Source organism: Aulonocara sp. 'chitande type north' Nkhata Bay, linkage group LG3 (genome assembly GCF_057382095.1).
Source record: "Aulonocara sp. 'chitande type north' Nkhata Bay isolate Kocher_YH1m ecotype deep benthic linkage group LG3, A_spYH_male_GT1.1, whole genome shotgun sequence".
NCBI lineage: Eukaryota > Metazoa > Chordata > Actinopteri > Cichliformes > Cichlidae > Aulonocara > Aulonocara sp. 'chitande type north' Nkhata Bay.
The window spans coordinates 10,451,514-10,478,859 of record NC_141346.1 but is presented as its reverse complement, the minus strand read 5'-3'; the positions used below and the strand labels follow the sequence as shown (position 1 = coordinate 10,478,859).

At 45.7% G+C, this 27,346-nt stretch overlaps 1 protein-coding gene across 4 annotated transcripts; it reads left to right on the top strand.

Annotated features, from left to right (window-relative positions):
* Positions 1 to 19: 19 nt before the first annotated feature.
* On the top strand, positions 20 to 26,807 carry nfxl1 (nuclear transcription factor, X-box binding-like 1). 4 transcript variants are annotated; one of them, XM_086286451.1, is made up of 25 exons: positions 20 to 60; positions 1,204 to 1,381; positions 1,461 to 1,652; positions 1,843 to 1,952; positions 2,864 to 2,994; positions 3,385 to 3,429; positions 5,320 to 5,453; positions 5,679 to 5,764; positions 5,840 to 5,915; positions 6,040 to 6,137; positions 6,378 to 6,492; positions 6,579 to 6,703; positions 6,794 to 6,916; positions 9,200 to 9,290; positions 12,335 to 12,455; positions 12,843 to 12,999; positions 13,677 to 13,768; positions 16,889 to 16,910; positions 17,408 to 17,527; positions 18,876 to 19,030; positions 20,955 to 21,024; positions 22,671 to 22,775; positions 22,978 to 23,058; positions 24,662 to 24,715; positions 24,879 to 26,807. In XM_086286451.1, exons 2-25 carry the CDS (start codon positions 1,222 to 1,224, stop codon positions 25,074 to 25,076), a joined length of 2,661 nt encoding a protein of 886 aa, XP_086142577.1. In that variant the 5' UTR covers positions 20 to 60; positions 1,204 to 1,221; the 3' UTR covers positions 25,077 to 26,807. The 4 variants fall into 4 exon arrangements, 3 of the variants coding, with proteins under 3 accessions (XP_086142577.1, XP_086142579.1, XP_086142578.1); XM_086286453.1 differs by lacking the exon at positions 20 to 60 and adding an exon at positions 104 to 408; XM_086286452.1 differs by lacking the exon at positions 20 to 60 and adding an exon at positions 421 to 725.
* The last annotated feature ends 539 nt before the right edge of the window (positions 26,808 to 27,346 follow it).

Genomic DNA, 27,346 nt, shown 5'->3' with positions numbered 1-27,346 from the left:
GCACCGCGTTGCACTACGCATGACAATCAGGCACCTGGCTCCACTGTGCTGAGTGTTGAGGTGTGTTTAGCTCATAACTGCTCATTAAATGAGGTTTTCTGATTGTCTTTGGAGTTAAATATTAACATTCCGGAAGCTTGTGTGGATAATTAGAGTTTGGTGAATGTTGTTTACCGGAAGTGACGCTTGTTTCCGCCTGGTTTTTCTTGGAGTTTGAATGGCAGTTGGGTTGCTGCAGCTAGCCGGCTAGCAGCACTTTTGAAGTGAATTTGGCCTTTAACGTGAGCATGCGCGGTGTAAACGTGTTGCGGTGTACGTGCTCAGGTGCAGCGGTCAGGTGCACGGGCGGAGAGAGACACAGTCCGGCTTCGTGTCGCTGTGACTCAGCGGGACAGCTGGGGTAGTCAGGTAACCGCTAAAGACCCAGCCAGGTGTCAGGTAAAGCTGTCAGGCAGCTGTGAGCACCTGAGGAGGGCAAGCTGAGGCTGCGCAGAGCCTCCGGTGAGGCTGAGGCAGCTCTGAATCACGTATAAAACCCCTCTGCTGCGTGGAAACGTGCCCTAATGCGCAAACCAGGGTCCAGCCAAAAATCTGCTAATTCACCTCTGCAGCATTAAATCCACTAACAAAGGCACGCTGCTGCTGCAGAGACAGATAAACATGAATGAGTGGCAACATCTGCAGACGTCGGGCTCAAAGCTGAACTCCTAAAGTTCCTGAGAGAGGTGATACCTGGTTAAATGCATGCAAGGCCAAAAGTACTGTAATAGTTGAAAATTGTACATATATCAATGCTCTCATTCTATGTCTACACCAGAGACCTCTCAGAACTTCTGTTTTTACTGCTGCAGTGTTTTCATTGGATTTTCTACTCGTTTTCTAAGCTTGTTGATGTATCCTTGATAAAATGCAGTATTGGAGTATTGGTGTGTGTTTGATGGTACAGAGGAAACTCTTGTGCTGCTGCATCCATACAAAGTCAGGCAGATCAGTGAAAAGTTCTCACCTCAGCCCCAGCTCATTGTTTGTGTCCAAAAAATAACTTTTGAGGATTTGATGAAGCCATCCAGTATTTGCACCCTCAGAGTAAATCCTGGTGGAGGCTGAGTTGTAGTACTGAGAAAATCTCAGGTGCATTGTGGGTAAATTGATAAACTGTGAATCCTTCTTTCAATCATTTCTCACATATGTTGCTCTCTGCAGAGGCAAGAGGCAGTTGCCATGGAGCCCGCCTGGCGACAGCAGGGCCGCGGGCGTGGCCGGAGTCAGGAGGCTCAGGTTGAAAGGTCGCGACCCCTGCAGAGGGAGAGAGAGAGGCCAGGCACTGCTACGGGAAGAGGAGTCAGGACGAAGACGGGCTCTGCGCCTGAACCTCCGCATGGTGATGAAACGCTCCATGAACCACCCCTGTCGGCTGTGTGGCTGGTGTGAGTTTATTAATTCTTCCCTGTGGTCCTCAGGTTTGGCTGTCCAATCCAAGTTTGAGGAGATCAGGAAATCCAACCAGGCTGCTGCTCAGCGATTGGTCGAGAGCCACTTCAGCTCCTCCTCTGATGATGAAGACGACAACAGCATCGATGATGGAGACCACAAGGAAGGAAAGAGAGGGAAGATCCTGGCGTCCGCCTTCACCACCTACACCGACCAGACAGGTGAGCAGCCAGGCATTGCCGTGGCAACACCACTGTGAAGATCAACTGGTTAAATTGATTGTTTTACCAGTGTTTTTACCGGGTGTGCAGATGTTTGAAGACAGTAAGGTGAGCCTGATATGAAGCTGCGCAGATGTTGTGGTATTCCCGCTCACTCCCTGTGTGTGTGTGCGTGTGTGTGTGTGTGTAGGCGGGGATGCCACTGGCCTGCAGAGGACCGGTCAGTACGTCAGCGACCTGTTTCAGTCCGGAGCGCTCACCTGTCTGATCTGCATCGCCTCGGTGAAGAGGACACAGGCGGTGAGACACGTGCACTTTGATCTCACTTTTATTTTTATTTTTATTTTTATTCCTATTTATTCTATTTATCCCCTTCGTATATTTTATTTATATTGTCTCTGTATTTATATTTATGTGTGTATGTATGTATGTATGTATGTGTATATATATATATATATATATATATATATATATATAAATAAATAATATTCTGTAACTCTGTAACTTCTGTCGGTGCTGTGCTTTTTTGGAAATCGAATTTCCCAGAGGAACCCACCCGAGGGATTAATAAAGTTCTATCTAATCTCCTGCTGTGTGTTGATTCAGCTTCACTGATCTGACGTCACCTCTCTGGTTTCTGAAGAACATTTAACGACAGCTTGAGGCCGATTTTCTCCTTTTGTCACATTCATAGAAGCAGATCTCACAGAAAGTCAGAAGCATTGTAATCATGTGGTTCTCAGGTTTTTGTGCTTTTTAAAAAGAATTGTTCCATCTTGTCTTTTTCTCTTTAGTTTTTACTTCTTGATTGTATTTATGTAAAAGGTTTAAGTAAGTAGTTGGAAAAAGTAAATATCTTTGAGAGGTGTCTGGGGTCATTTTGGTTACTTCAAGATGTTTCTTTGATAATTTCTCAGACATCCTCTGTGTAAAAGTTAGTGAACTATTTTTGACCCTGGAGACTGTTTGCTTTCATCACTTATTTCCTTCTCTAGTCAACCACTACTAGTAGATAATGCTACATTGCCCATGAGTCTCAGCTTGTAGTGACTTTTTCCAGTATTTCTACAAACCTGTGAAGTTTGTGTGATTGGCTGGTTGTAATGTGATGTGCTCTTTACACAGTTTGTTTTAAAGTCTTATAAATATTAAAAGGCCCAGAGAGGGAGACCACTTTAGACTGAACTCTGATATCTGGTGTGTGCGTCCAGGTGTGGAGCTGCTCCAGCTGTTTCTCCCTCTTCCACCTGCCCTGTATCCAGAAGTGGGCCAAAGACTCGGTCTTCCTCGTCTCCTCAGTCACCGATGAAGACTTTGGTCAGAAGCAGCACCCGTGGCCCTGGTGAGGAACAAAAGCCCTTCCACTACCACTATAGCCCAACGTGATAAATCCATAAACATGGGCGAGGGTTAAATAATATTTGGCATGAGGGTGAATCTTCAGTACAATTACATCATTTTAAATGGAACTAATTACTGATAAGCTGATAAAATCACACTAATAAAGCTGTCTAACCAGAGAAAAGTTCTGTGTTACATTTGTGTTTAAAATTGATTGTTGGAAATAGTTGGGGTTTTCCTCTTTGTGGTTTCTGTTTACTAGCTAAACTTGTCTGTATAATGGACTCGTGTTTTCTAATGTTTCATTTGTTAATTAATAAAATCTCACTTTGAGATTGGGCGGTTGTAAGGAAATAATCATCAGTTAATGCGTCTGATTGTCTCCCCTCAGTCCAAAGTGCCGTGCAGAGTATCCACCCAGTGCCACCCCCAACAGGTACGTTTGATTTCTTTATCCTGTGTGCCCAGTTTTATCGACCCGCCCTTTAGAGTTACCACAGGCCACGCTCAGTGCTAAATCCACTCTGCAAATTCACTTTAACAGTAACATAATCAAGTAGCATTAAAAACAAACATTAAGCGATAATGTGGTCAGATAATTGCATTAAAACAGCACAAACACAGTGCAAAGGTTCAAATCATGGGCTCCAGTTACCTAACAGCTATAGCTGCCTGTGTCATTAAAAGAAAACACACCAATAATAATGCAAACTTTAAGCCTTAATACAATTTAAAGAGGTGAGTTTTTTAAAAAGTAGAGGACCAATAATAGAGCCCTGTGGAACTCCACGAACACTGTGAAGCTTCTGCAGGTTGTTTCGGCTGTACAGCTGTTATAAAGGGGGTATGAACAGCTTTCCTGGCTGTAAAGTTGGATATTGTAACATGTCAGCCTGTGGAGAGTGAGTGCTTGAGTTCATGTTTCATCCCCACAGGCTGAAGCAAATATGGCTAAAGTACAGATATTTGATATTTTGACTCAAATGTGTTAAATATAAATGTGAAATGTTGTTTTATTGAAAGTATTAGTGAGAGCTTGCCCCACCGACTCCTAACAGGCTCCAAGAATATGAACACAGACTTTTAAATTCTTTGGTTTTAAGGTTTGACTCTTTCAAATATCTGACGTTCATTCAACACTTTGTCCCTGCTGGAGGTGTTACACGGTCGTTGAATCTATTAATGTCAAAATCCCTACAGAACTTTCATGCGATCATTGTGAGGTGATGCTGCTTAGTGTTCCTGTATCCTCAGTATCGGTTTGTCTTTCCACAGTCTTCTGTTTTATTCAGTTTTCAGTTCTTTCTGGAAACGATTTTATAACTTGTACTCTTTTTTTTTTATTGATTTTTTTTTTATTTTATTGATATTTTTTGTTTCCTGTGTTTAATCAAAGTTTCAAAGTTCCGAGTTAAATCCATCTTGAAGCAGACAGAGAGCAGTAAGCTGTTTAACAGATTCCATGGCTGAACACTGAAGCACTGAAATACACTCTGTTCACTCAGGCCCATGTTAACGTTTCCAGCTTTACAGCACAGATAAACATGTTGACATTCTGACACAAAGATGTTTTGGTTCACTTGTTTCAGTTTAAACTATATTAAGGCTGGAAGTTGTTGTTGTTGGGGGCATGGCCTCTTTGACTGACAGGTGGCTGCTGTTGTTCGTGCTGTTGGTGCCTTTTGGAGCTTTTTGTAATGTGTTGTTAATTATAACAACGGGCCATTTAGGAGTCTGAGCTCCAGTTGTGGGAGGTTATTTGGACGTGAGCTCTGACGAGTGAAGTGTCTGTAACTTGCCACCTGCTGCAGTATTTATCGCCCCATAGGTTGGAGAGAAAGAGCAAATGTGCATCACTTTGTTGTATCTCATGTGAACGCTGTCCAGCTTCACACAACGCGGCTGTGCTGCTGCTCTCCAGCAGGGGGAGCCACACTCCACACTGTAGTTTCATGCTGTTTGTGCTTCAATCTCAGTATTTACTGTTAGAAATGCTTAATTTATATTACATATAGTTTTTTTTGTAATTATTTGTCATGGATTCATTTTATTGTCTTTTGAATTTAGGTTTTCAGTTTAGTTTCAGTCACTTTAAAAGTTTAAGCATGTCTCACCTGTGTCTCTTTGTGTTTCTGCTGACTGGGTTCTTCCCAGCTGAGGATTTTCTGTCCTTAATCTTTTATCTCAGTAAATAATCACTAATCAGACTGTGGGAAGTTTTAAACACATCACATGGTACAGGTCGGTGTGTTGAAGGCGCTGAATTAAAAAAATAAATGTTGGCTGTAAACTTCAGAGTTTAAAAGCTTTTGTGTGGTGTGTTCAGGTACACGTGTTACTGTGGGAAGCTTCAGGATCCTCCAGCTGATCCGTGGCTGGTTCCTCACTCGTGCGGCTCCATCTGTCAGAAGGAGCTCAAACCTGCCTGTGGACACACCTGCCTGCTGCTCTGTCACCCCGGTAACCACACACACACACACACACACACACACACACACACACACACACACACACACACACACACACACACAGAAAGGATAAATGGAGTTATCCTGGAAATCCTTAAAAACTGGGCTTCGTCCCCAGAGGACGAGCAGGTTTACAGTTTTGCATCCTCAGTAAACACATCACACAAACTGCTCTGAGCTGGGAGCGTGGAAATGTTCCTAAAGCTGTGTGTTTCAGGCCCCTGCCCTCCATGTCCAAAGATGGTGTCGGTGTCTTGTCTGTGTGGCAAAGCACAGCCCCTCCCCCGTCGCTGTAGCAACAAGGTGAGCCTCGCCGTCTGCAGGTTTACAGCGTGCTGTGGGTGTTGGTGACATGCTCACTGTGTGTTCTCTCTGCAGGCCTGGTCGTGTCAGCAGCCGTGTGGAAAGTTGTTGCTCTGCAAACAGCACAAGTGTTCACAGCCGTGTCACACAGGTACACACACAGTCTCTCACACACACACGGAGTCATGTGTGAAGCTTCACTGTGACTCAACACAGTCCCGAGTGAGCTGTCCAAAATGCCCGCCTGAAACCCCCCCCTCTCCTGTGTGTGTCAGAGTGCGCGCCCTGTCCCAGAGTCAGCGTTCAGAAGTGTGTGTGCGGCAGAGAGAAGGCAGAGAGGCCCTGCGCCAGCCCCCGCTGGACCTGCCAGCAGGTGTGTTTGCAGTGTGTCAGCAGCAGCGCACAGCTGGATTTGTGATTGTTTATTGCCAGAATCTGCAGATGTTCCAGATGTTCCAGACGAGATGTTCTGTGTGGTCTTTGCTCGCTGGGTCAGAAAGTGTAACATGAGTCATTAAAGCTGTGGAGACGGTGTGGTTCGTCTGATGTGTTTAGTTTTATTCTGAGAGCAGGAAGCCCCGCCTCCTCTCACTCACCTGTCTGTCTGTCGCAGGTGTGCGGCGCTCCGCTCTCCTGTGGGAACCACACCTGTGAGGAGGTGTGCTGCGATGGCGACTGTCCTCCATGTCCTCGCTCCATCAGCAGGACGTGTCCATGCGGAAAGACCAGTGAGTGCTCACGCAAACACACACAGGTTTCCACTCCATGCTACTGTTTTCTAAGTGTGTGTGTGTGTGTGTGTGTGTGTGTGTAGAGTCGTCTCTGCCGTGTACAGAGGAAGTGCAGCCATGCGGCGACACGTGCGATCGCCGTCTGGCATGTTTGAAGCACACCTGTTCAATGAGGTGTCACCGAGGGAGCTGCGAAACCTGCAGACAGGTCTCTGACACACACACACTGATCACACACACACTGATCACACACACACACAGACACACACACGCTGAGCCCCGCTCTGTGTCTCTGCAGGAGGTGGAGAAGGAGTGCAGGTGTGGCCGATACAGGAAGCAGATGCCGTGTCATAAAGAATACCTGTGCGACTCCAAGTGTCCCAAAACCAGGAACTGTCAGAGACACCAGTGCAGGAGGAAGGTCAGTCCACGTTCTCATTAGAAGCTATCAGTCTGCACGAACTCACACCTGGCTGCAGGAGATGCTTCACCTGTTTCAGCTCTCACTGGTTAGCATCACATTTGTGAAGTCTGGGCTTCTAGATTATTGAAAAAAAAAAAGATAATCAGGATTATTTTAGTCATTAATGTGGATGAAACAATTCAAATGAAGGCGAGCAGAGCGGCACAGTAACCAGCAGAGGGAGACAGAGAGCTGCAGCCACAGTACACACTGTTAGTAATCCTCCTGGTTCACCTACAGAAACCTTTCAGCAGGTTCCCACACACGACTAGATCGACTCCCAGGATAAAATAAAACTTTCTTTAAGGTTTGTGGTCCTGGATTTAATCCGTATGTGGGAAGCTGAGCCTTGGAGCTTTCATCTTGGCTCCAGATCAACTGAACTCAGCGAATTTGAGTTTTTATGAAGCAGTGAAACAGCACGGCTATAAAGAAAGCAGGTACACTTGATTTATACCACAAAACAAGCAGAGCTGCACAAAGAAATCATCACGTCACCAGTAAAACTCCTACACATGGCCTCTAGGGTACAAACTGTGAGTCTGCACAGGTGGGAATCAGAATAGTGAGGAAGCGATGCAGCAGGCAGGAACAGTTAGACCCAGAGGATGTGTGTGTGTGTGTGGATCGCCCACTCAGTGTGTAGTGTCTCAGATTTGTTCCACTCTGAGTGTGATCACATTAATGTTCCACCAAATCCTCTGATGGTTCCTGCAGTGAAACATCTGGAGCCTCTGGAGTTGTTATCTTCTCGGTGTTAAATAAATGATTTTCCATCAGCTGCGGGGAGGCTGGTTGCATAATGACACACATAAGACCCTTCATACCTCCGCCTTCCTCTTCTCTGGTGGATTAAAGGTCTCGGAGAGAGCGAAGGCGAGCTCAACGCAGGGTTGATGAAACGTCTGAGCAGTGACTGAAGGACCCACTCGCAGAGGGAACCCCACGCTTTCGTCCCGCTGTCTCGCTTTGATCGTGACGGCAACGATGTCTCGTTTTTGTGGCGTAAATGTCACCCTGATGGCATCGGATCAGTTTAATCTGATAGGAAAAGGTTGTCTGACGCCACGTCTGACATGTGACATGATGAGGTTTAATAATCCGCCCGCTGTCAGACCCGTGGGGCCAACCTGCTCAGATGTAAATGGGCGCTTTCAGTCATTTTAATGTTCGCTGTCTCATCCTGTGGCTCAGCCTGTTGTTTGGTACCAACAGCATTTAAATACTTAATGAAGCCCAAACAGCTGCAGATTTTCCCTTTTTATTCTGGCACCGTAAATGTTATTGCACCTGCTCTTTTATAAAACGGTCTCGTTAGCTTTCATTTTCCCATCAAACTCCTCGTTTTATCTCATAAATCTACTTCATCTGTTTGCTTCTCAGCAGTGAGCCCCGCTCTGAAAGCCCACAGTCGCTCTTTGTGTAGTTCAACAGCGTGTTCGTAGAAGTAAGAGATGTTTATGAAGCTGTGGAAGATGGTTAGCAGCAGCTGGTGTCTGCCACCTGAGACCCCTCTACTCCGTCTGACCCAGCAGAGCGTTTATAACGTCAGCGTGAAAATCTCTTTCTCAGTGGAGACGTGACATTTACAGGATTTTAAAGCTGGAAAAATGGATTGTGCCAAACTCTAGTCCAGCTACGTGGGAGTCCCAGTTACATCTGAACTCACCGAGGCAGTCAGAAACCTGCAGCTTCTTCAATGTGCAGAGCTCAAAACGGCCGGTTCTTAAAGTCCTGGCTCCCTGCAGAGGAGCGGCCGTGATGTTAACCTGATCAAATAAACACTGAGTCCACACGCTTCATGACTAACAGAGTGTAGACAGCAAGTACAAAGTAGTCGGCTGATTAATATAACTGTTATTAATCTGGAACATTTGGGGGCGGAGCTCATACGACCTTTGATACATTAAATCACAGGAAGTTCCATTTCCATAATAAAAGCTCCTTATCACCTGACGGAGGCTGCAGGGTGGCGGGGGCCGGCGCTTTCTCTCGTGAGATGACCTTTAGGGTGCAGAACCCAGACGAGCCTGCATCCGCCCTCCACCTCTGTTAGTCCTGTGTGAACAGAGTTACTCGTAGCTGTGTGAAATAACACGACGCGATGACGTCTGTTGCACATGTTTGATGATTTTGGCGCCAAACAGCAGAGCAGGACGAGCTGCGGTCGCCTGTATTAAAGAAGTAGAAGAAGAAGTGCCTCAGAGATAAACCTGTTTCCCACGATGCTTTGTGTTTCAGTGTTGCCCCGGTAACTGTCCCCCCTGCGACCAAAGCTGCGGCCGAACCCTGGGCTGTCGGAACCACAAGTGTCCCTCAGTCTGTCACCAAGGTAAGTAATCTGATTACATTTAGATTACGTGCAGAATCACAGCGGCATTCAAATCAGTTGGAATGAATGGATCAGTGATGATCATTCGTTTGGTAACAGGCTCAGGTTCATAGGTGATAACAGCTGCAGCTCCTCTCGTGTCCACCGGAGGCTCCAGCAGTCAGACTACCTGTGTTAAACGTCACAGCAGAAACAAACACGTTTAGGGGCCAGCAGTAAAGAAAGTTTGAGTCTCTGAGCAGACGTGGACGGACCTGAAACTTCTCTTTTTTTTTTTTTTTTTTTTTTTTTTTTCCCTGTCCCGTTTGGCTCTTTTGCATCAGAATTGTTGTCTAAAGGCAAAGAAAGATGCCCAACGGATTTACTTTACCAAACTGACCATCCCAGCCTTGCCGTAATGGTCCATTTGATTCACCTTTTATTGTTTATTTTATTTTCACTTACTGAATACGGGACAGACTTGACTGGGGGAAAGAAGGGGAGAAAGAAAGAGGGAAAGAGAAACAGCTGAGAAGAGGGACGGGGGAGAAGGGCAAAAGACAAAAACCAACAGAACGGGCAGAGAAAAAAAAATGCATCTATCAATCACCTGGATCACCTGCTGAGAAAGAAAAAAGAAAACAAGCAGAAGAGAACAAGAGTAATAGAATAAACAACATCACAATGATATATGGGAATATGACAGTAAATACTAAATATTAAACATTATTGTGCAGCACATAAGATCAACAGAACACAGTGTGCTTTGAGGTAGGAGCCAAAAAGGGTGTAGTTTGTGGGTGTGATCACCCGTGTGTACACCTGTGAGCATGGACGCGCTTGTTTTTTGTTTTTTTTAAAAGGTTCCTTCATGTAATAATCTGCTAGAGGGTGTGGGGGGGCCACAGCCCCGTCCTCCAGGGCATGAACCTGAAACTTCTCAACACACACGTCACATCACATTCCTGTCTGTCAGATAAGCTGTGAAGTGTTGAAGGATTCACAGCTGGATGAAGGTGAGAGGTCAAACCGAGAAGTTCTGGCCTACTTAAGAGACTGTGTGTGTGTGTGTGTGTGTGTGTGTGTGTGTGCGTGTGTGCGTGCGTGTGTGTGTGTGCGTGTGCGCTGACATTTCTTCCAGCTGATAGCACAGGAGAAAACACACACTCTCTCGAGTCCTTGATAAAGGGAATTAATGACGATCAGCAGGAAACAGAGGTCAACTTTCTCCCAAACATTCAGCTCTGTGTGTGTCTGTGTCTGAATAACAGACAGCTTCCTGCGTCTATTGTTCCCTGATTGGGCGATAACAGATAATTTATTCATCCAGCCGCCTCTTGATTGGCTGAATAGATTAAAGTCAATTTATTGGTGTGATTGCGTGCTGATTGGCTGCTCTGACCTTTCAAGAGGGAGCAGGGAGAAGGTTGCAGCACTGCCAACGCATTGCCACGCAGATAACAGCTGCCACTGGTGGGTGGGTGTGTGTGTGTGTGTGTGTGTGTGTGTGTGTGTGTGTGTGTGTGTGTGTGTGTGTGTCCTCACTCGGTATATTTTGACCTGCAGAGGTGAACTTTGATATTGTGACTGGTGTAACTATGGAAACTATAAAACCACCCCACCCTGTGTTTACTTTTTAACATCACTTCTGTGGGAACGTTGTTTCCCACAGATGTGGATCCTGTTTGTGGTGTTAGGGGAGGACATGTTTTCTTCAGTCAGTGATTAAAGTTTGCAGAGATTTTAATTGCTGATTTCTTTGCAACAAGTAAATAACAGGCCGACATAATCGGCTGCCTCCTTGCTGGACTGCAGGACTCCACCACGCTGCCCTGGTTTCAGGATATTTCAGGACAGCCGGTTTTGTTCGGTGCTCTCGGGACCTTCATTTGGTAGGGGCACAGGTCATCAAGCAGTGACCTCTGACCTGCACTTGGGTAGTTTACGTCAAAGTCAAACCGGCTGGAATGCACCTCCGAGGTTCTTGGCTGCTAAAGGGTTGAGTGGTGCTCGTGGTTTGGGTGGAGTTGCAAGTTTAGATCTTCATGTGTGTCGAGATCTTGAAAAAGTCAAGAGAGGCGCAGAGGGGAAGTGAGGGGTTGGCGTCTGTTCCAGGCTGATGGTTTCTCTGGTTGACCTGCGTTTGTATCCATCAGCTGCACGTGCTGACAGCAGGATGTCTGGGCTCTCCCAGGAAGACACAGGTAACCAGATTCAGCTGGTTGGTTGAGTCTCTCATCCTGCAGAGGAACTCAGCCTCGGACTGCAGCTGGTTGTCTTTGTTCCACTCTGCGGCCTCTGATCGGCTCATGAACCTGTTCTAACCTCTTCACATCAGCCCGAGCAAACTTCGAGCTTCCAGTGCAGAACAAAACTAGCACCACCAGCTGCAGCCCAAGAAGATGTCCCCTTTAAGTTCAGCCTACATTACTTTGTCCATCGATGGCACTACAGATGTTCTCCTGCCCCACAGTCTAAAATAAGCAGAGCTCCTGGTTTGGACGTCTCTCCTTTAGAAGGAAAAGCATCTGCTGTTCAGGCTTTATCTGCACAAGCTGTGAGACACGAGTCTCCCACTCAGTCCTGTCTGTTGCCAAACATTCGGTGTGTTATTTTAATGGAAGTCTTCACAGCAGTGAGTGTCGACTGACGCCGTGCAGGCAGACCTGCCAACGTCTCACAGAGCAGCAGCAGTTTATCTGATTGCTGAACAGGAAAGACTCGTGTTTGTCATGAATGTGTTTGTAGTAATATTACTAAACATATTAGACAAAACCGGATGAGGGAATGCTTTCTGTAATCATCGAGTGGAAGAAGATATATATATCTACGAGCCCCGGCTCAGACACTTCACCTGCCGCCTACTGGTGACGGCCAGAGGGGCCGATGCCGCGATATGGCAGCCTCGCTTATATCTGTGTGGCTTACAGGTGGGCGGTCTGCTCAGCTCAGTGGAGGATTTTTAATAGGAGGATATGATAAACTCTGTTACTGATGATCACGTTCCCCCCGGTTTATCTGAAAATGAGTGAATTTGCCCTTTAATGTCGCCCTCTCCGACTCAGGCAGCTGTTATCCGTGTCCAGAGTCGGTGGAGGTCCGGTGCACGTGCGGCTCGACGGTCCTTGTCGTCCCCTGTGGCCGCGAGAGGACCACCAAACCACCTCGCTGCAAGGAGGCCTGCAGGTAACCACACACACACACACACACACACACACACACACACACACACACACACACACACACACACACACCTGTGCTTTAGATCCTGAGGGCAAACCTGCAGTGAGGAGGTTAAAAGCGCAGCACTCCTATGTTTTCCTGCAGTCTTAAATAACAGTTCTGCAGTTATGCAACGTCTCCTGAGAGCTTTGATTAAAACGTGCCTGAGAGCCACAGCCGGTTATGCTTTAACTGAGTTTTAATTGTTTTTACTCCCTTATTCGTCGTGCTCTGCTGTAACGAGGCCGACCGTTGACCCGTAATGAGCTGCTCCTGTTGGCTTTGGCTACGGGCAGAGAAGAAAAGCAGGAATCAGAAAGGTCTCACTAAAGTTTCATCTGCTGTCCTCAGGTGTCCTCCGTCCTGCCACCACCCGACCCGAGAGGCTCACCGCTGCCACCCCGGCACCTGCCCCCCCTGCAAGCAGCCCTGCCTGCTGCCGCTGCCCAGCTGCAGCCACACCTGCCCGCAGCCCTGCCACGACGTGGTGCTGGTCAAGTCCCAGCAGGTAAAGGACCACCTCAGGTCCTCTTGTTTCTCTGGGATCTGTGCTGATCCCAGGCTGTGTGATAAGAGAGGAAAATGATGCGCAGCCTGCTGACCTCCGACAAAACCACCAAACACTGAGGTGCAGGCAGCAGCTGTGGCTTCAGATGCTTTTACTCTGAAAGCGCTGAGACTATTTTATTTTCCAGATTCTTTGTGTTAAATAGAATCAATCACCAGAATCATTTCAGAGCTTTAAAAGTGAATAAAGTGAATTAAACGAATAAAAAACAACGACTGCTTTACTGGAAAGTAACTAAATACTTTATTACTTCCATTTCCTGTTTCTTATACAGTCAGATTTAGCAGGAAGTTTCACTTTGTGTGACACTGCACGTGTATCGTGGTTTAGATGGTTAGTATGAAATATAATTCATAAATCTGAGTGCGTCTTTAATAATCTGCAGATGTTCTCAGAGTTTTGGTGCTTAAAGCTGATGCTGAAGTACTTTTTATTCAGATCTGGATGCCGTGGACTCGAGCGCATACTTCTGTGTGTTTGCGAGCGCCGTTGTCAAACATCTTATCAACATCACGAGCTCCATAAAGCAGAAAATGTCCCGTTTCCTCTCAGAGAGAAAACACAGGACAAAGTGTTTGTGTTGCTCCACCAACAAGTTTTTTCTCCGTGTGGTTTAGGTTCACTTAGCTGGACCGTGGGAGCAGCCGTCTGAGCCCGCGTTTGTCAAGAAGGCTCTGCCCTGCCCGCCATGCCAAGTCCCCCTACCGACGTAAGACACACGCACGCACACGCACGCACACGCACGCACACGCACGCACACACACGCACGCACACACACACACTTCTTGATCACAGCAGCAGGTAGACGTGAGCTCTAACACAGAGCAGTCTGCAGACACCTACAAAACAGGATTAGTGGTTGTTGAGTTAACACCTATCCTGCTCCAGTGTAGGTCGTACTTTAGATAAGAGGTTAACAGGTATGACATCAGCACCTACTGACCAATCAGATCTATGGAAAATAGCATCACCATTTCTGGAAGATCCCTGAGATTGTAGCTGGTCAGAGACGGTTAGGAGGAATCTTACCCTGGTTTTTTCTGTTCATCAGAGTGTTTGAAAACATCTTAATGTCGTACAAGTTTAAACTGGTTATGTTATCCTAAGCAGCATCACACAGACCTAGAGACCTGTCAGGCATCCATGACAACCAGCGGTCGCTCGAGGAAAGCGTATATTCCCGACGTCAATCTCCTTGTGAATGAAAGTTGGAATGACTGGTTGGTGGAGGTTGCTGGACTTTACTGGCCGGTGCTTCAGTCTGTTTAACGACAGCTCTTCATTCACGTTGCTCTATTTCACACATGCTAACTCTTTTAAATGGAGTTTGTAATTGACAACCAGCGTCATGTCACAGTAAAAGAGCCCCGATAACAGAAAGATGTCCTGGATACGGTGAACCTGCTTCATAGTGCATGCTTCTCGCCAACATGTGAACCTGGTCTCAGAAAAGTGTTTTTCCTTTTAGGATTGAGCCGTACGTCCATGAAAGGCAAACATTTGCTGCAGAGCGGTGAAGAAAGCGCGGTCACATGTTTCTGATCAGCATCGCCAAAGAAGCAAACGTGGATCGGTTTACTTTTCAGAACGTTGAACATGTGCAGAACCAGAAAATCAAAGTGTTTCTGTGCCGGGGCGAGCGCACAGTGCTTCACATTTCCTTAAATTAGATTTCAATGAATATGTAAAACATGATGTAACGCGCCGGGCTCCCTGCAGACGCCGAACCACGCTTAACCGAGGAGCTGGAGGCCTTTTAAATAATGAAAGTGTTTTCATCATGTGGTGCCCAGAACCCCTAAACACACACAGAAATCACACCCACACACACACTGAGGTGCTTTGGTCCCGTCACGAATCATTAGACCTGAGATTAAAAAACACTCCGCCTGCCAGCTGCCTGCAGCTCAGTGACGCAGCCAACAACCAACATCAGCCATCTGTGTGGGTGTGTGAGAACCGCCGTATCCCCCCTACACACACACACACACACACACACACACACACACACACACACACACACACACGATGTTGAGTCAAACTTCTGCTGGAGCCGGTCGTCCGCGGCTCTCCGTCGGCATGTCGAGGCAAAGCGAACACAAATGAACCGGGGGTCGCGCAGAGTCACGTTTTCTAAAAATGTGCCAGAAAGTGATCGTGTGATGTGACCAAGCGGCCGTGAATGGTGGGAGTCGATTGAGTTGAAAGAAGCGAAGTGAAAAAGCTGTTTTCACCATCACACAGCGTTTACACGAACTAACTGAGGTGACGTGAGGTCGGCGCGTAATGAGCCAAAGTAAACGATCGTTTAAAAAAGTGATTGAAGTCGGTAAAAACAAAACAGACACATGTTTGAAATTAAGTAGAATAAATGGAGTTTTTCACAGTAGTGACAGGATGTGAGCTGCTAACCGGAATAAAGTTAATGAACGGAGCAGAAGCTGAGGCAGCTGGGAAATGTACAAATAACAAGGATGCTCGCAAAAGAAAGGACGGAATAGATGAAGTTTGAAGTGAAAGTAAAAGCATGAGCAGCTGGAAAGTGGGTGATTTTAAATTGATGGGTGATGATATGTTGTTTTACAGTGTGAAAAAAGTATCAGATAAACTAAGTGATGCTGTGGACCAACTGGAAAATATGGAAGTAAATGGGAAGAATGGGAGCGAAAGGACTTTATGTGAGAGAAGTGATGGACTGTGATGTAAAACTGACGAGGCAAGTGTAGATATGGAGGTGAATTAGATGCATGGAAGTCGATGGATAATGTGCAAAGATGTGATAAAAGTTCATTAAAATGTGGAAAGAACAGCATCGGAGCAACTCGGCAAACAAAGCAGCGTGTATCAACACTTTGTCTTCATCTGCGCCGACGGAAAAACAGGAAGCGTTAGATAATCAACCAACAGCCGAGCACATTTCAACCCAACCCCCCGTGATGTTCTGTAAACATTATAAAAGAAAATAAATGCAGTAAAGTCCATTCTGACTTCAGCGCACATTCAAATAAAACAATTCAGCCATTAAAATACTAATTGAACAGTAACGAAGTCAAAATAAGATGACGTATATAAAAAGCCAAACTCAATTTAATTAAGTCAATGATTTTATTTATTTTTGTTTTCCTCCATCACGTCTCTCATCATCCCTCGACCTCCAGCTGCTCCAGCTTCTGACCTTTTCTAAGGTCAATGTCAATCTCTTCGTCCACTGGAAAATATGGAAATAAATCAGCTGAATGGAAGTGAATGGATGCCTGCAACGGGTGGATACGTTTAAGGTTAAAATAAAAAGCAAAGTTAAAGGAAAAAGCCCCAAACGGCTAAAAAATGTTTACGAGAAGTCTGGACTCACAAAAAGCAGAATACTGTGATCGTAAAACCATATCCAAGTTGTTTGTTTAAACAGATACACCTTTTCTTATTATTATTATTATTTTTTAAATCTAATGAAAAATATTCTAAATATTGTAGTGAATTTGGCACCAACACGTCGTCCCAGCAAAAGAGAACAGCTGAGATGTTAGAGACGATCAGCTGCAGGGAGATGTTAGAGATGATCAGGTTGTTTTGCAGCAGGTCAGTGACATGAGTGGGTACGAGAAGAGCATCTTATAGAGGCAGAGCGTCACCGATCGGAGGAAATAAACTGCATCTACAAATTGTGGAAGAATTTCATAAAACTGCACAGACTTTGAGTATCTGATCGTCTGCAAACGAGCGAACGCTGAGTTTGAGTGGTTGCAGTAAACATTTGAAGCCTAACGAGGACACTCGTGTGAATAGTGAGTGGAGGTGAGCGGTGCAGTGAGTCTTTGTTTTTGTCTTTCAGGGCCTGTTTTGGAGAACACGAGGTAAGAGCCAGCCTGGTCACAGCCTCCATCTTCACTCTTCTTCTGTTTCTTTAAACTGTAGTGACGATGATGCGGCTTAACGCTTTCAGCACTTCTTCCTCTCTGGTCATCGACACTGGTTTCCAGCACGAAGGCTCCACGTATCTGTCTTTGTAGATTTATTACTTCCTCCCTGCACTCCTCTTTTTATCTGTGCTACTTTCCCACCGTCCTTCCCCTCCTTAATGTTTTCCTTTCCATCATGTTCCCTCGTTCCAAACGCCGTTTATTATTAGTTTGTCCTTCTGACCTCCTCTTCCTCATTCACTCCTTCCTCCTTCTATTCATCTGCTTTGTCCTTCTCTGTATCTCTCTCGCTCTTTTAAGTCTCTTGCGTTTCATCTCATTTAGTCGTTTGGTATTCAGCACACTCGTATACAGGCGCTCGTTCACCTCCAGACGAGGTCATCAGATCTAATGATGGAGGGTCTGTGCTGAACTCTGTTTGTGCTCGGCAGGTCAGCCCGGTGCCGTGTCATCGTCAGGGTCGTTTCTCCTGCAAGCGACCCTGCGGACGACCTCTGACCTGCGGCAACCACTCCTGCAGCAGAGAGTGTCATCTGGTTAACAGCAATCCAGTAAGGACCTTGTTTAGATGTCTGTCAATGAAATCTGATGAAATGATGAATGATGGCACCAACAGAATCCTTTGCACACATCTAAGAAAAGTCCTGCTGAAGGTGGAAACAACAAACACACCACTGAGCACCACTGGACTGTGAAGCAGGAAACTACTGACCCAGCGAGCGTTGGTGGAGCGCTGTAGTTGTATTTCAAATGACACTGGATACTGGTGACGAAAAAGCAGGGCCGTAAGCAGCTGGTTATACACAGCGACCCAAGAGTACGACCTCCCAACAGGAAATGTATTATAGTTTTGTTTTTTTTATGTGACAAACTACACGTTTATGATCACCTGACTGTGCGACGGGTGTAGCAGGTGAAGGAGTGCAGTTAAACAGGCCTTTACATTACAGTTAAAATCACTGAGTCTGGTATGAGCTGCTTGGAGCTGCAGCCTGACGGTGGTGATGTTTACAGTTAAATGTAAGTCCCACTGTCTGGGTTACCACTAACACATTCAAGGAATTGCAATCAAGTCCCTGATGAAGGTCAACAGGACTGAAATGTAATTTATTACAAGATTTAGTTACTCTGTTGTTAAAGTGTTAAACACTCATGTTGTACTTTACTGAGAACACGACCTGGACTACAGGATGTAATGCTGCTGCTGGCGGCACCTTGTAGCAATACATTCAATACATTCACACTTAGACTTCATCAGTAACAGTATCTTATTGGAAGAGGCTGAAAATCCCCTTGTTTTTGTTTGCACTAGTAAAGCTACAGTCACCAACAGAACATCATCCAGTATGATCACAAACATCCTGGAAATATTGTGTTTAATTTTGAGTCTCCACTAACAGCCACTATGACACTACCCATTGGATTCTGCCATCGCACAGAAACCTGGTAACTGGTGCTCTAATATTCAAATAAATCCTCAAATTTCACCAAAACTGGAGCTCAGACGTCTTGAACCACCTGTTGGTAAAGTTAAACACAGCAGCCATGTTATTGGTCAGATAAGTGCATTAAAAATGCTCCAATGCGCCGAGGTCACGTCCGGGGACTCCAAATAGCTGATGTCATCATCCACCTGTCAGTTACAGAAGCCAGGCCTTAATAATACAATCTGTAAGCCCAATTAAAATTTAAACAGGTAATTTATAGTAGAGTACAGTTGTTAAATATGAGGCACCTTGTGCTTTTGCAAGCATGTATATATTTTAGTAATTAAAAGGTAGAGGATCGGTAACAGAGCCCTGTGGAACTCCGCGACCTGTGAGAAACTGTGAAGTGTTCTGGTGTTTGTTACTCACAGTAATCCTACTGGTTGCTTCACCTGATCTCATCTCTCTGCAGTGCGAGGTGTGTGAGGAGGGCTGCTCTAAGCCCCGCCCATCCGGCTGCCCTCACTCCTGCCCCCGCCCCTGTCACCCAGGCGCCTGCCCCCCCTGCAGCCAGATGATCCGCCAGCGGTGCCACTGCAAGATCAGCCTGCTCTACGTGGAGTGCACGTCAGTACAAACACATGATTTATCATACCTGAATAAACAAAACCAGTCACTCACTACATGATGTAAACAAAGGCAGAGTGATGGCATGACTGGAAACATGAACGGCCTCGTTTGAAATGACAAAACAAAGCACGATAAAGTCACGACTGCTGTGTAAAGGTGGCAGACTCATCAGAAGCTTTTTCTTCTCTTAACTTCCTCTTTTTAAATCAAAGCGGAGCTTCTTGCTGCATAATTTGAAGCAGAAGGAACAAAAATGCTTTAACAGGATGGTCGATGTTAATGCGTTTAAAGAGAAGTAATATCAGTGTTTTATATGGAGAGGGAGCCAGCTGTCAGACTGCAATGATGAGTAAGAGCAAGTCTCGCGTCACCCATCGTTCTTTGTTTTGCTTAGAAAATGTGCGACAGTGATTTATTAAAACGTGGAGCTGGATCAGGGGAAGCGACAGGCCCTGTGTCGCGCTCAGACACCGTCCAGCTGCTGCAGATAGCTTTTTAGGTCTGCCACTTCTTCTTTTGTCCTCCACGTGTCCAGTTTCCTTCTTTAAGGACACACTGTGCAGCATGCTGAGATATGCCAAGCTTTCAGCTAATAGCACTTTGGGAATCACCTTGTTGGTACAAAAATCCCATTTGATGTCCGTAAAACTGTTTTATCTTTGGCATTTTTCATAGATTCAACTAAAGGAATGAGAGCGAGTGATGTGTGTTTGTTTTTTTAGGGAACAAAGACGCCATTTAAATTTGGTTCTTTGTTAGGTTTTCTGTTATGTGCAGCCGCAGCACTGGAATGATTTACAGATCAGTGGTTTAACAAATAAGAAACATTTCTGGGAAGGAAAAACTGCCTTTAACAGGATGAAACCTCCAGCAGAGCCAGACTCAGGGAGGGGGGCATCTGTGAGAGGTGTGAGGACGAAGGCAAGCTGAGGGAGAGAGCCGGAGATTAATAGAAATGAATAATTCAATGGACAGAGGTGGCAAACACACAGTGAGGAAAGATGAAACACCCGGTGTACACCGAAGGTGCTCTAGTGCTACAGTTCTCTAAGCTCATTAAGATCAGATGTGGCCTGATTATTTAAGACCTTTCATTGCTTCTTTAAACCTGACAACAAAGTGTGGGGTGGTTTAAGACCTGCACAGGACTGTAACTCTGTGGTCTGACTTATTCGTCAATAGAAGATTTATTTGAAGCACTCTTGCCTACCTTCATGTGTAAAATAATGTCTGTATGAGTGGAGGCGTGTTTGTTTACGAGGAAACTGAAGTCCTTTTTAAAGTCTGGCACATACTCAGACACTTGGCGACTAATCTGGAACTTCTCCCGAGTCTTCGGTGGCCCCGAGGGGCAAAACACAACAACAGAACGAGTGTGAAGTGGTTTTCTGTAGGGCCCAACTCACTTCCAGCTGTGGTTTCCAAACCGTGCCGTGAGGCAAGTCCAGGCTTGTTCCAGCTGGATGTTTTTAACTGTGACATCGAGCTTCACAAGACGTTCTGAACAGTCGGTTCAATTTCAAACTAATTCAGGCTGTGAAAAGAAGGCCCGGCGATGTGTGTGAGGCTGTTTTCTGTTGATATAAACACGTGTGTGGACAAGGTGTTTGAGACCCGCTGGCCTGCACATTAACACGTCTGAAACACGAAGGTCAAAGGTGAGTGCTGCTCAGGTGAGGCCTGGATCAGTGAAGCTGTGTCAGTGAGCAGGCTTTAAAGAGGGCAGCCTGAGAGCGTCGCTGCTCCAGGTGTGTGTCAGAGCCCGTCTGCAGGTACCGACGCTCAGCCAGTGTCACTGTGCAGCAGCATAAACACAGAGGCTCCTTATCTGCTGTGAGCTCCGGGTGATCAGCAGCTCATCACTAATAAAACGTGTGTGAACTAACAGTGTTACTGCTGACCGATCGATCGCTCTCTGCAGGAAGCTGACCGCAGCCGACGAGCAGACCAAGGAGGCCCTGAGCTCCTGCAACAACCAGTGTCCCAAAGAGGTATGAGCGCCGACCCCACTCCATCTGTGGTGTCCTCCCTAAGGGCCCCAGTGCATCATGGGACTAGTTTATCAGCCTTGAGTGCCATTAAAGTGTGACCGCTCTGGAGGTCCCAGCTCTTTCCATTCTTGCTACGCTCCTTTCCTCTTTTCTTCTTCTTCCCGCCTCCTGTTTTTCTCCCTCCTATCAATCGTCAATAATCGTCAGTGACACAGCAGAAGTAACACAACGCCGTCCGCTCAGCGCCATCGCTCTGATCGCTTTAGCCATGTGGCGCCAGCTGAACACCAGCAGTCTCGCTCTCGTGCTTTCCTTTCACCTGGGAGTGATTTAGTGTTTTCATTCTGCGACTTAAACACGCACAAGCACAGTTGAAGTAAAATGTTTGAGCAGTGCGGTGGTTCGTGTGCGTCCTTCTGTCAGAACACTGTTTTCATTCAGCTGTAACTTCAGCTCTGAAGAGCCAAGACACACACACACACACACGCACGCACACACACGCACGCACACAGCAGGAATAACAAACATGGAGCGGCCGCAGCGCTGTGGTGTTTAGACTCTCTTCTTCTGCAGGTTTCAGCCTCTCAGTTCGATTTTCTCTCCGTTCAGTTGGCTGATCTGAAAAATGATTTATCCCAAAATGTTCCCGTGAAGTAAGAAACATAAAGTGTCTAAAGACCCTTCAGGTGTTTATTTCAGCGTGTCGATCGGTGTAACCCTGTGAAGTCCTGAAGCAGTGGATGTGTGTTTTCATAAATCATTACAGAAGAAAAAGAGAACTTTTCTTTTTTTCATATCGTACAGAAGTTAAAGCATGAGGATTTGAGTTTACCTCCACATCAGGTCTTCTAGGAACTCTATGAAGAGTGTTTCCTCTCTGTCTGTGTGTGTGTCTGTGTGTGTGTGTGTGTGTGTGTGGGGGGGGGCATCTTTGAGCCTGTAAAGGCCAATAAGACTGCAGCATGCGAGATGAGCCTCCCTGAGGAATTATCATCCTCATTATTTTATTATCTAAGCTTCATCCTGTACAACTTTCATCACCTGATCTGAGCTCCTCCCTGTGCACTGCATTGCTACCAGCACATGTCAGACTGTTGGTCACTGTGTGGCTGCTGCTGCTGTCAGCATTACAAATGTCCAGGTGACACTTGAGCTATCTGGCACAGAGGTGGCGTCTGTGACGCTTTCATGAAAACAAACTCCAGCTGATGGTTCTTAAGCTTCAGTGTTTTCTGTGCTGCTAAGCATCAAAGACGTCAGACGCTGGCTTGGACTTCGCCGGGTTAAAAGAAATAAATTCAGAAGTCGGCTCGTCTCCTCTGGAGATGTTGAAACTCTTCACAATCATTTCAAAACAAAAAAGAAACCACAAAAAAACTTGTTTGAGTTTCAGCCTTTAGTTTATGTGACATTGCTGAGAGTCCGATACAAGCTACGGTCCAGCTGCTCGGAGCTAAAGACTGATGGTGGTGACGTTTCCTCCACCGTGAAAGGATCAAAGCGACCGTGGGGGCGGAGCCAGTGTTTCATTTCACTGTTCGACGGTTGCTTCATGTTTCTCTTGGACAGAGCTGAAGTTTGCTCTGCCTCGCTACAGCAGCAGCCACAATTAATCTGTGTGTGTGTGTGCGTGTGTGTGCGTGCAGCTGAGCTGTGGCCATCGCTGTAAGCAGGTGTGCCATCCAGGTGTGTGTGAGGAGACGTGTCAGCAGAAGGTGAAGCTCCGGTGTCCCTGCAAGAGAATCAAGAAGGTAAAACCAAAAGTAGCACTCCGCACTGTGGCCACTTTATTAGGAATACCTGTGCAGTGTAAGTGTTGATGATAATGTAACTGTGGACATCTCAGGATCAGAAGGGTTGAATCTCTACTAACCATTTCCACACTGCAGGACTCTGACATTAGCTCTGTGTGTGTGTGTGTGTGTGTGTGTGTGTGTGTGTGTGTGTGTGTAGGAGGTGCTGTGCTCGCTGTCGCCTCAGTTTGCTGTTGAGTGTGACGACATCTGCAGAGAACAGCAGAAGAAAGTCAGCCAGGTATAAACACACACCTGTACAGACTCTGAGTGGTTCACACCTGGGGCCCGTTCTTCGTACCTCGCTAAGTAGGTTAGCCGGATTAGATTGTTGACGATTTCGCGTGATCCTGGATCAGTCGGTTCCCCGAAGCTCATCCGGGACTTGCTGTCATAGCAACAGAGCCGTAAGCGTAAACCTGCTCGGGAGCAGGTTTACTTTATGTAAACAGGATTAGATCGCGGCCACGCAGGTATGTCCGCTTCATTTATACGAAAGCAACAGCGATATTCCACCACTGTTTCACCATAAATAAATAACATCAATGTAACTAAAGATAATGCAGCACTTGATCCTTTTATTGATGTCACACAGATACATACAGGTCATTCCCTAAAAAAGGGAAATGAACTATTAACATTCTATTACATGTATGTGATTATTACAGATGTAATTCATATTTCAGAGTAGTAATTGTAAATTACTTCGTGTAATCAAGATGAGAGACCACGGCTATAAAAGCGAAGGTGGATTTGGGAAGCCTGTCGCAGCCATGTCCTGTCCGTATACGCGAGCCACCCATTGCGGAAGGTGCAAGATTGATAAGGAGAGTCCTCAGAATTCAGCGTATATTGCGGGATAGACAGGATCCTTTAGCTCAGCGCGACAGTGTGCTCATAGAGAGATATCGATATTCCCGTGAGGGTATTATTTACTTAACCAACTTGTTGACGAGGGGGTGCAGGACCACCACCTGTCTTTTTTTCCTCTGCCCTTGGTTGCTGTTATGAACAAACTAACAGAGTATTACAGGCCAGTATTACCTTGCTAAGAGATAAATATTACCATTCTGTAGAATACTCCTGTATTCCACTTTTACTTGTTCCCATGTTCTTGTGGGTCCTGTTGTGGCTCTAATGTGAAAGGGGATATAATATAACATATTATAATATAATATAATGCCATATGATATTGGACAATATAGTGTCATATGATAGATCTACCCTACCGCCTACTGGTGTTGGCCAGAGGGGCCGATGGCGCGATATGGCAGCCTGGCTACAACCGTAGCTGCCTCCACCAGTGTGTGAATGTGGGAGTGAATGAATAGTGGTATCGTAAAGCGCTTTGGGTGCCTTGGAAAGCGCTATATAAATCCAATCCATTATTATTATTATTATTAAATTACCTACGAGTTTGATTTGTCAGCAACTTTCTGCCAGCCCTCTCTCCTTGCTTTTGCAGCCTTTGCAGTGTTCTCTTGCGTTTTAATTAAACTCTGAAACTCCTGAAATCCCTCACTCATGAGTTCTTGCTCTGCTGCCGGAAAATACCGAGCACGCCCCTTCGACATTTTCGCCGACCAATCAGCGGGTTGCCGATCAATGTTTCTACTATCGATGCGTAGCCCCTTTTACGACACCCAGTGATGTCACATTCCTGCGTCCAGCTGTAGTAATCGTCAACAGCAGGTGTGTTCGGGGAACCGGATTAGCGAGCTCACGGTTAGCGCGATGATTTGATCTTGGATGTGTCATTTGATCTTGGATGTAGTAAGCGACGTACGAAGAACGGGCCCCTGGACACACAAACACTGACACTCTGCGTGTGTTTGTGTGTTTAGCTGAAGGAGGCGGAGCAAAGAGCGGCTCAGGAGGAGGAGCAGAGGAAGCTTCAGGTGAGTTTCATGCTGTTCCACCTGCACCACCTTTTAGCTCTGGAGAAGGTTCAGACTTTCAAACGTTCATTTCAACATGCAAAGCTAATAACTGCGAGTGATTAATGACGGTGGATGTTGAATTGATGTGGTCGGAGTCTGTTCAAACTGTGTTATTGTGCAGGAGGAGCTGGAGGCGTTCGAGAAGCGGCAGCAGCGAGGAGGGCGGAGGAACAAGAAGCGGGGTAGAAGGGAGGAGGTGGACGACGAGCGCTCAAAGGCGGCAAGGTGGTGGAGGAGGTGTGCCGCCTTTGTCCTTGTCCCGCTGGGCGGCGCGCTGCTGTCTGCCGCCACCTACTACTACCTGCAGGAGTCGGCCTGAGCAGACGGCGGCGTGCAAGCTTCTGTTTCCTGCCGCCATTCAGACGCTCGCTGCGACTCTTCCCTTGCGAACCTTGTGTTAACCATAGCAGCAGTGGCTTTAGGTTAGGTTGGATGGTTAGAACTTTGAACACAGCGCTGCCTCATGTTTCAGAACAAAAGGAAGTTTCTCCTTTTTCATTCAGTGAAAAGTTTAATTGATTTTTAGTCTGAAAGCAGTGAAGAAAAACGTTAAAATAGCTGCTTTAAGTGTGACTCTGACTAAATTGTTGTGAGAGATGAGCTACGTGTGGTTTGTCACTCCATCACATAAAGTAAGACTTTGTGGCTCTGGAATAATCTGATGTGACACAGTGACCATGGTAACAGGCATGACTGACTCAGGCTGATCAAAACTTATGGGAACGTGATTTTCCCCTCTGCTACCAACCAAATATCTCAATTATGTGAAAAAAGGTCAAATTATTTGGCCTGATCCTGATCCAGTGGTTCCCAAACTAAGCAGCACTGCAGTTTAATAATGTCCCATGAGGTTCCAGTGAGCCAGTCCTTTGTTTATTTGTCTAACATTACAGAAATAAACATGTTTACAATCTGATATAAATATATTTTTGGGTTCTATAGCATAACACATGTACAGAAATGCAGTAACCAACAAGGTAATTGAGAGTATCAAAAACCTGAAACCTGTAAAAATAACCTTCAGTGGAAGAAGGGGGCGGGGCTAAACATTGTTTGTGGAGTTCCACATGGCTCTATCATAGGTCCTCTACTTTTTCTTCTGGTTTAAATTATATTCTTGTTTTTCAACGTATGCTGTCTTTACCCCTTCATCACAACTGTAAGGTTGTTGGCTCTTATGATGTCTCACCTGTTTAAAGGGTTGACGTTTGCATTAGTGGGTCGTGGTCTCTGTGGGACCTCTAGGCTGTCTTTATGCTGTTGGAGCCTTTGGAGACTGGGTCTGTTTCGTGGTGGAGGTTTAACTGGGACAGAAATAAAGATTTGGGAACCACTGGGTTGGTCTAGTTTCATCATCAGTTTCATGCACACTGACATGGAGCAGTGTTAGATCAGGCAGGCCATGAAGTCAGCTCATGCCTCACTACACATCAGTGTGGGGCGATATTGAAACTGCATACGTTAGCTTCTGTGTCTAGAAGCTGCTTTGTGCCCACCTGCAGACCAGCTCCTGCTGTCCTGCTGGGTGTCTTCACTGATGTGTGTGCATGCCTGCACAGAAAGCATGCACACGTGAAAACTGAGGTTGTAGTAGAGAGACTGATGCTGCAACAACAACACAGCCTAATGATTCCTGTTTTCATCCTGGTAAACCTCTAATCAGCCTTTAATATTCTCCATAATTGTTTTTTAATGTGTTTCAAGTTCAAAATGAAAATAAGAGATGAACATTTTGACGCTTAAGTTGTAGTAATTGATATCTTTGGTTCCCTTTTCCTCATTAATGTACCTTCATTATTCTCCCTAATGTGTAATCTTTATGTTTGTGTAAGTTTAAAGTAGAAAATGAACAACAGGAAGTTTCTGACTGGAAAAATCTGAAATAAATCTAGAGTCATTTTTGTGAGGAATCCATCAGATACTGGAACTCAACTGTCTAATATTCATGCTGAAACGTTTCAATTGTTTTGATTTTGATTTAAAAATTTTCTTTCTTATTTTTCATTCTTTTGTCCTAAAGACTTAAAAAATAAATCGAAATGAAACAAAACCCCCTGTGTTCATTTTCCTAATCGAGCTTTTTTGTAACCTTCAGAATTCTGTTAGGCAGACCACGCCCACTCTTCAAACTAATGCTGAAGTATGAACGCCAGTTCTGCTGTTTCAAAAACATTCCCGTTATAAGGAAGTCAACAGGAAAATGCCTCTTGGCTACTCTGTTGTTCAAAGTCAGATCCACCGCTCGCTCATCACATACGGTGTGAAATCACAGGAAAAACAAACTAATGGGCTGCGTCACCGTGGTTACACCCATTTATGTTTGTATTACGCTTCTCAGAGTAATTAAAACCACCTTCAGCTGCAATATTAAAGCGATGCAAATGTTAAGATATCAAAAATTATGATCTCGTCACATCACAAATATGAGTCTTGAGTACAATAAGTACTGCTGTATATCTTCATCCTACAAGTTTTAGGATTATGACTTTTCAGCATCAAAATAAATGTAAATGTCTTCTGTACACACACTGTACATAAATGATGGACACTGTGATGTCACTCATTGGTTAATGAAGCCTCAAGCTGCCT

What these genes read in the sequence shown, in the direction of transcription:
- nfxl1 (XM_086286451.1), top strand. Translation starts at nt 1,222, where the DNA reads ATGGAGCCCGCCTGGCGACAGCAGGGCCGCGGGCGTGGCCGGAGTCAG. An exon ending in GACACCAGTGCAGGAGGAAG is followed by an intron (nt 6,917 to 9,199) that starts GTCAGTCCACGT and finishes TTTGTGTTTCAG; the next exon opens with TGTTGCCCCGGTAACTGTCC. An exon ending in TCCCTCAGTCTGTCACCAAG is followed by an intron (nt 9,291 to 12,334) that starts GTAAGTAATCTG and finishes TCTCCGACTCAG; the next exon opens with GCAGCTGTTATCCGTGTCCA.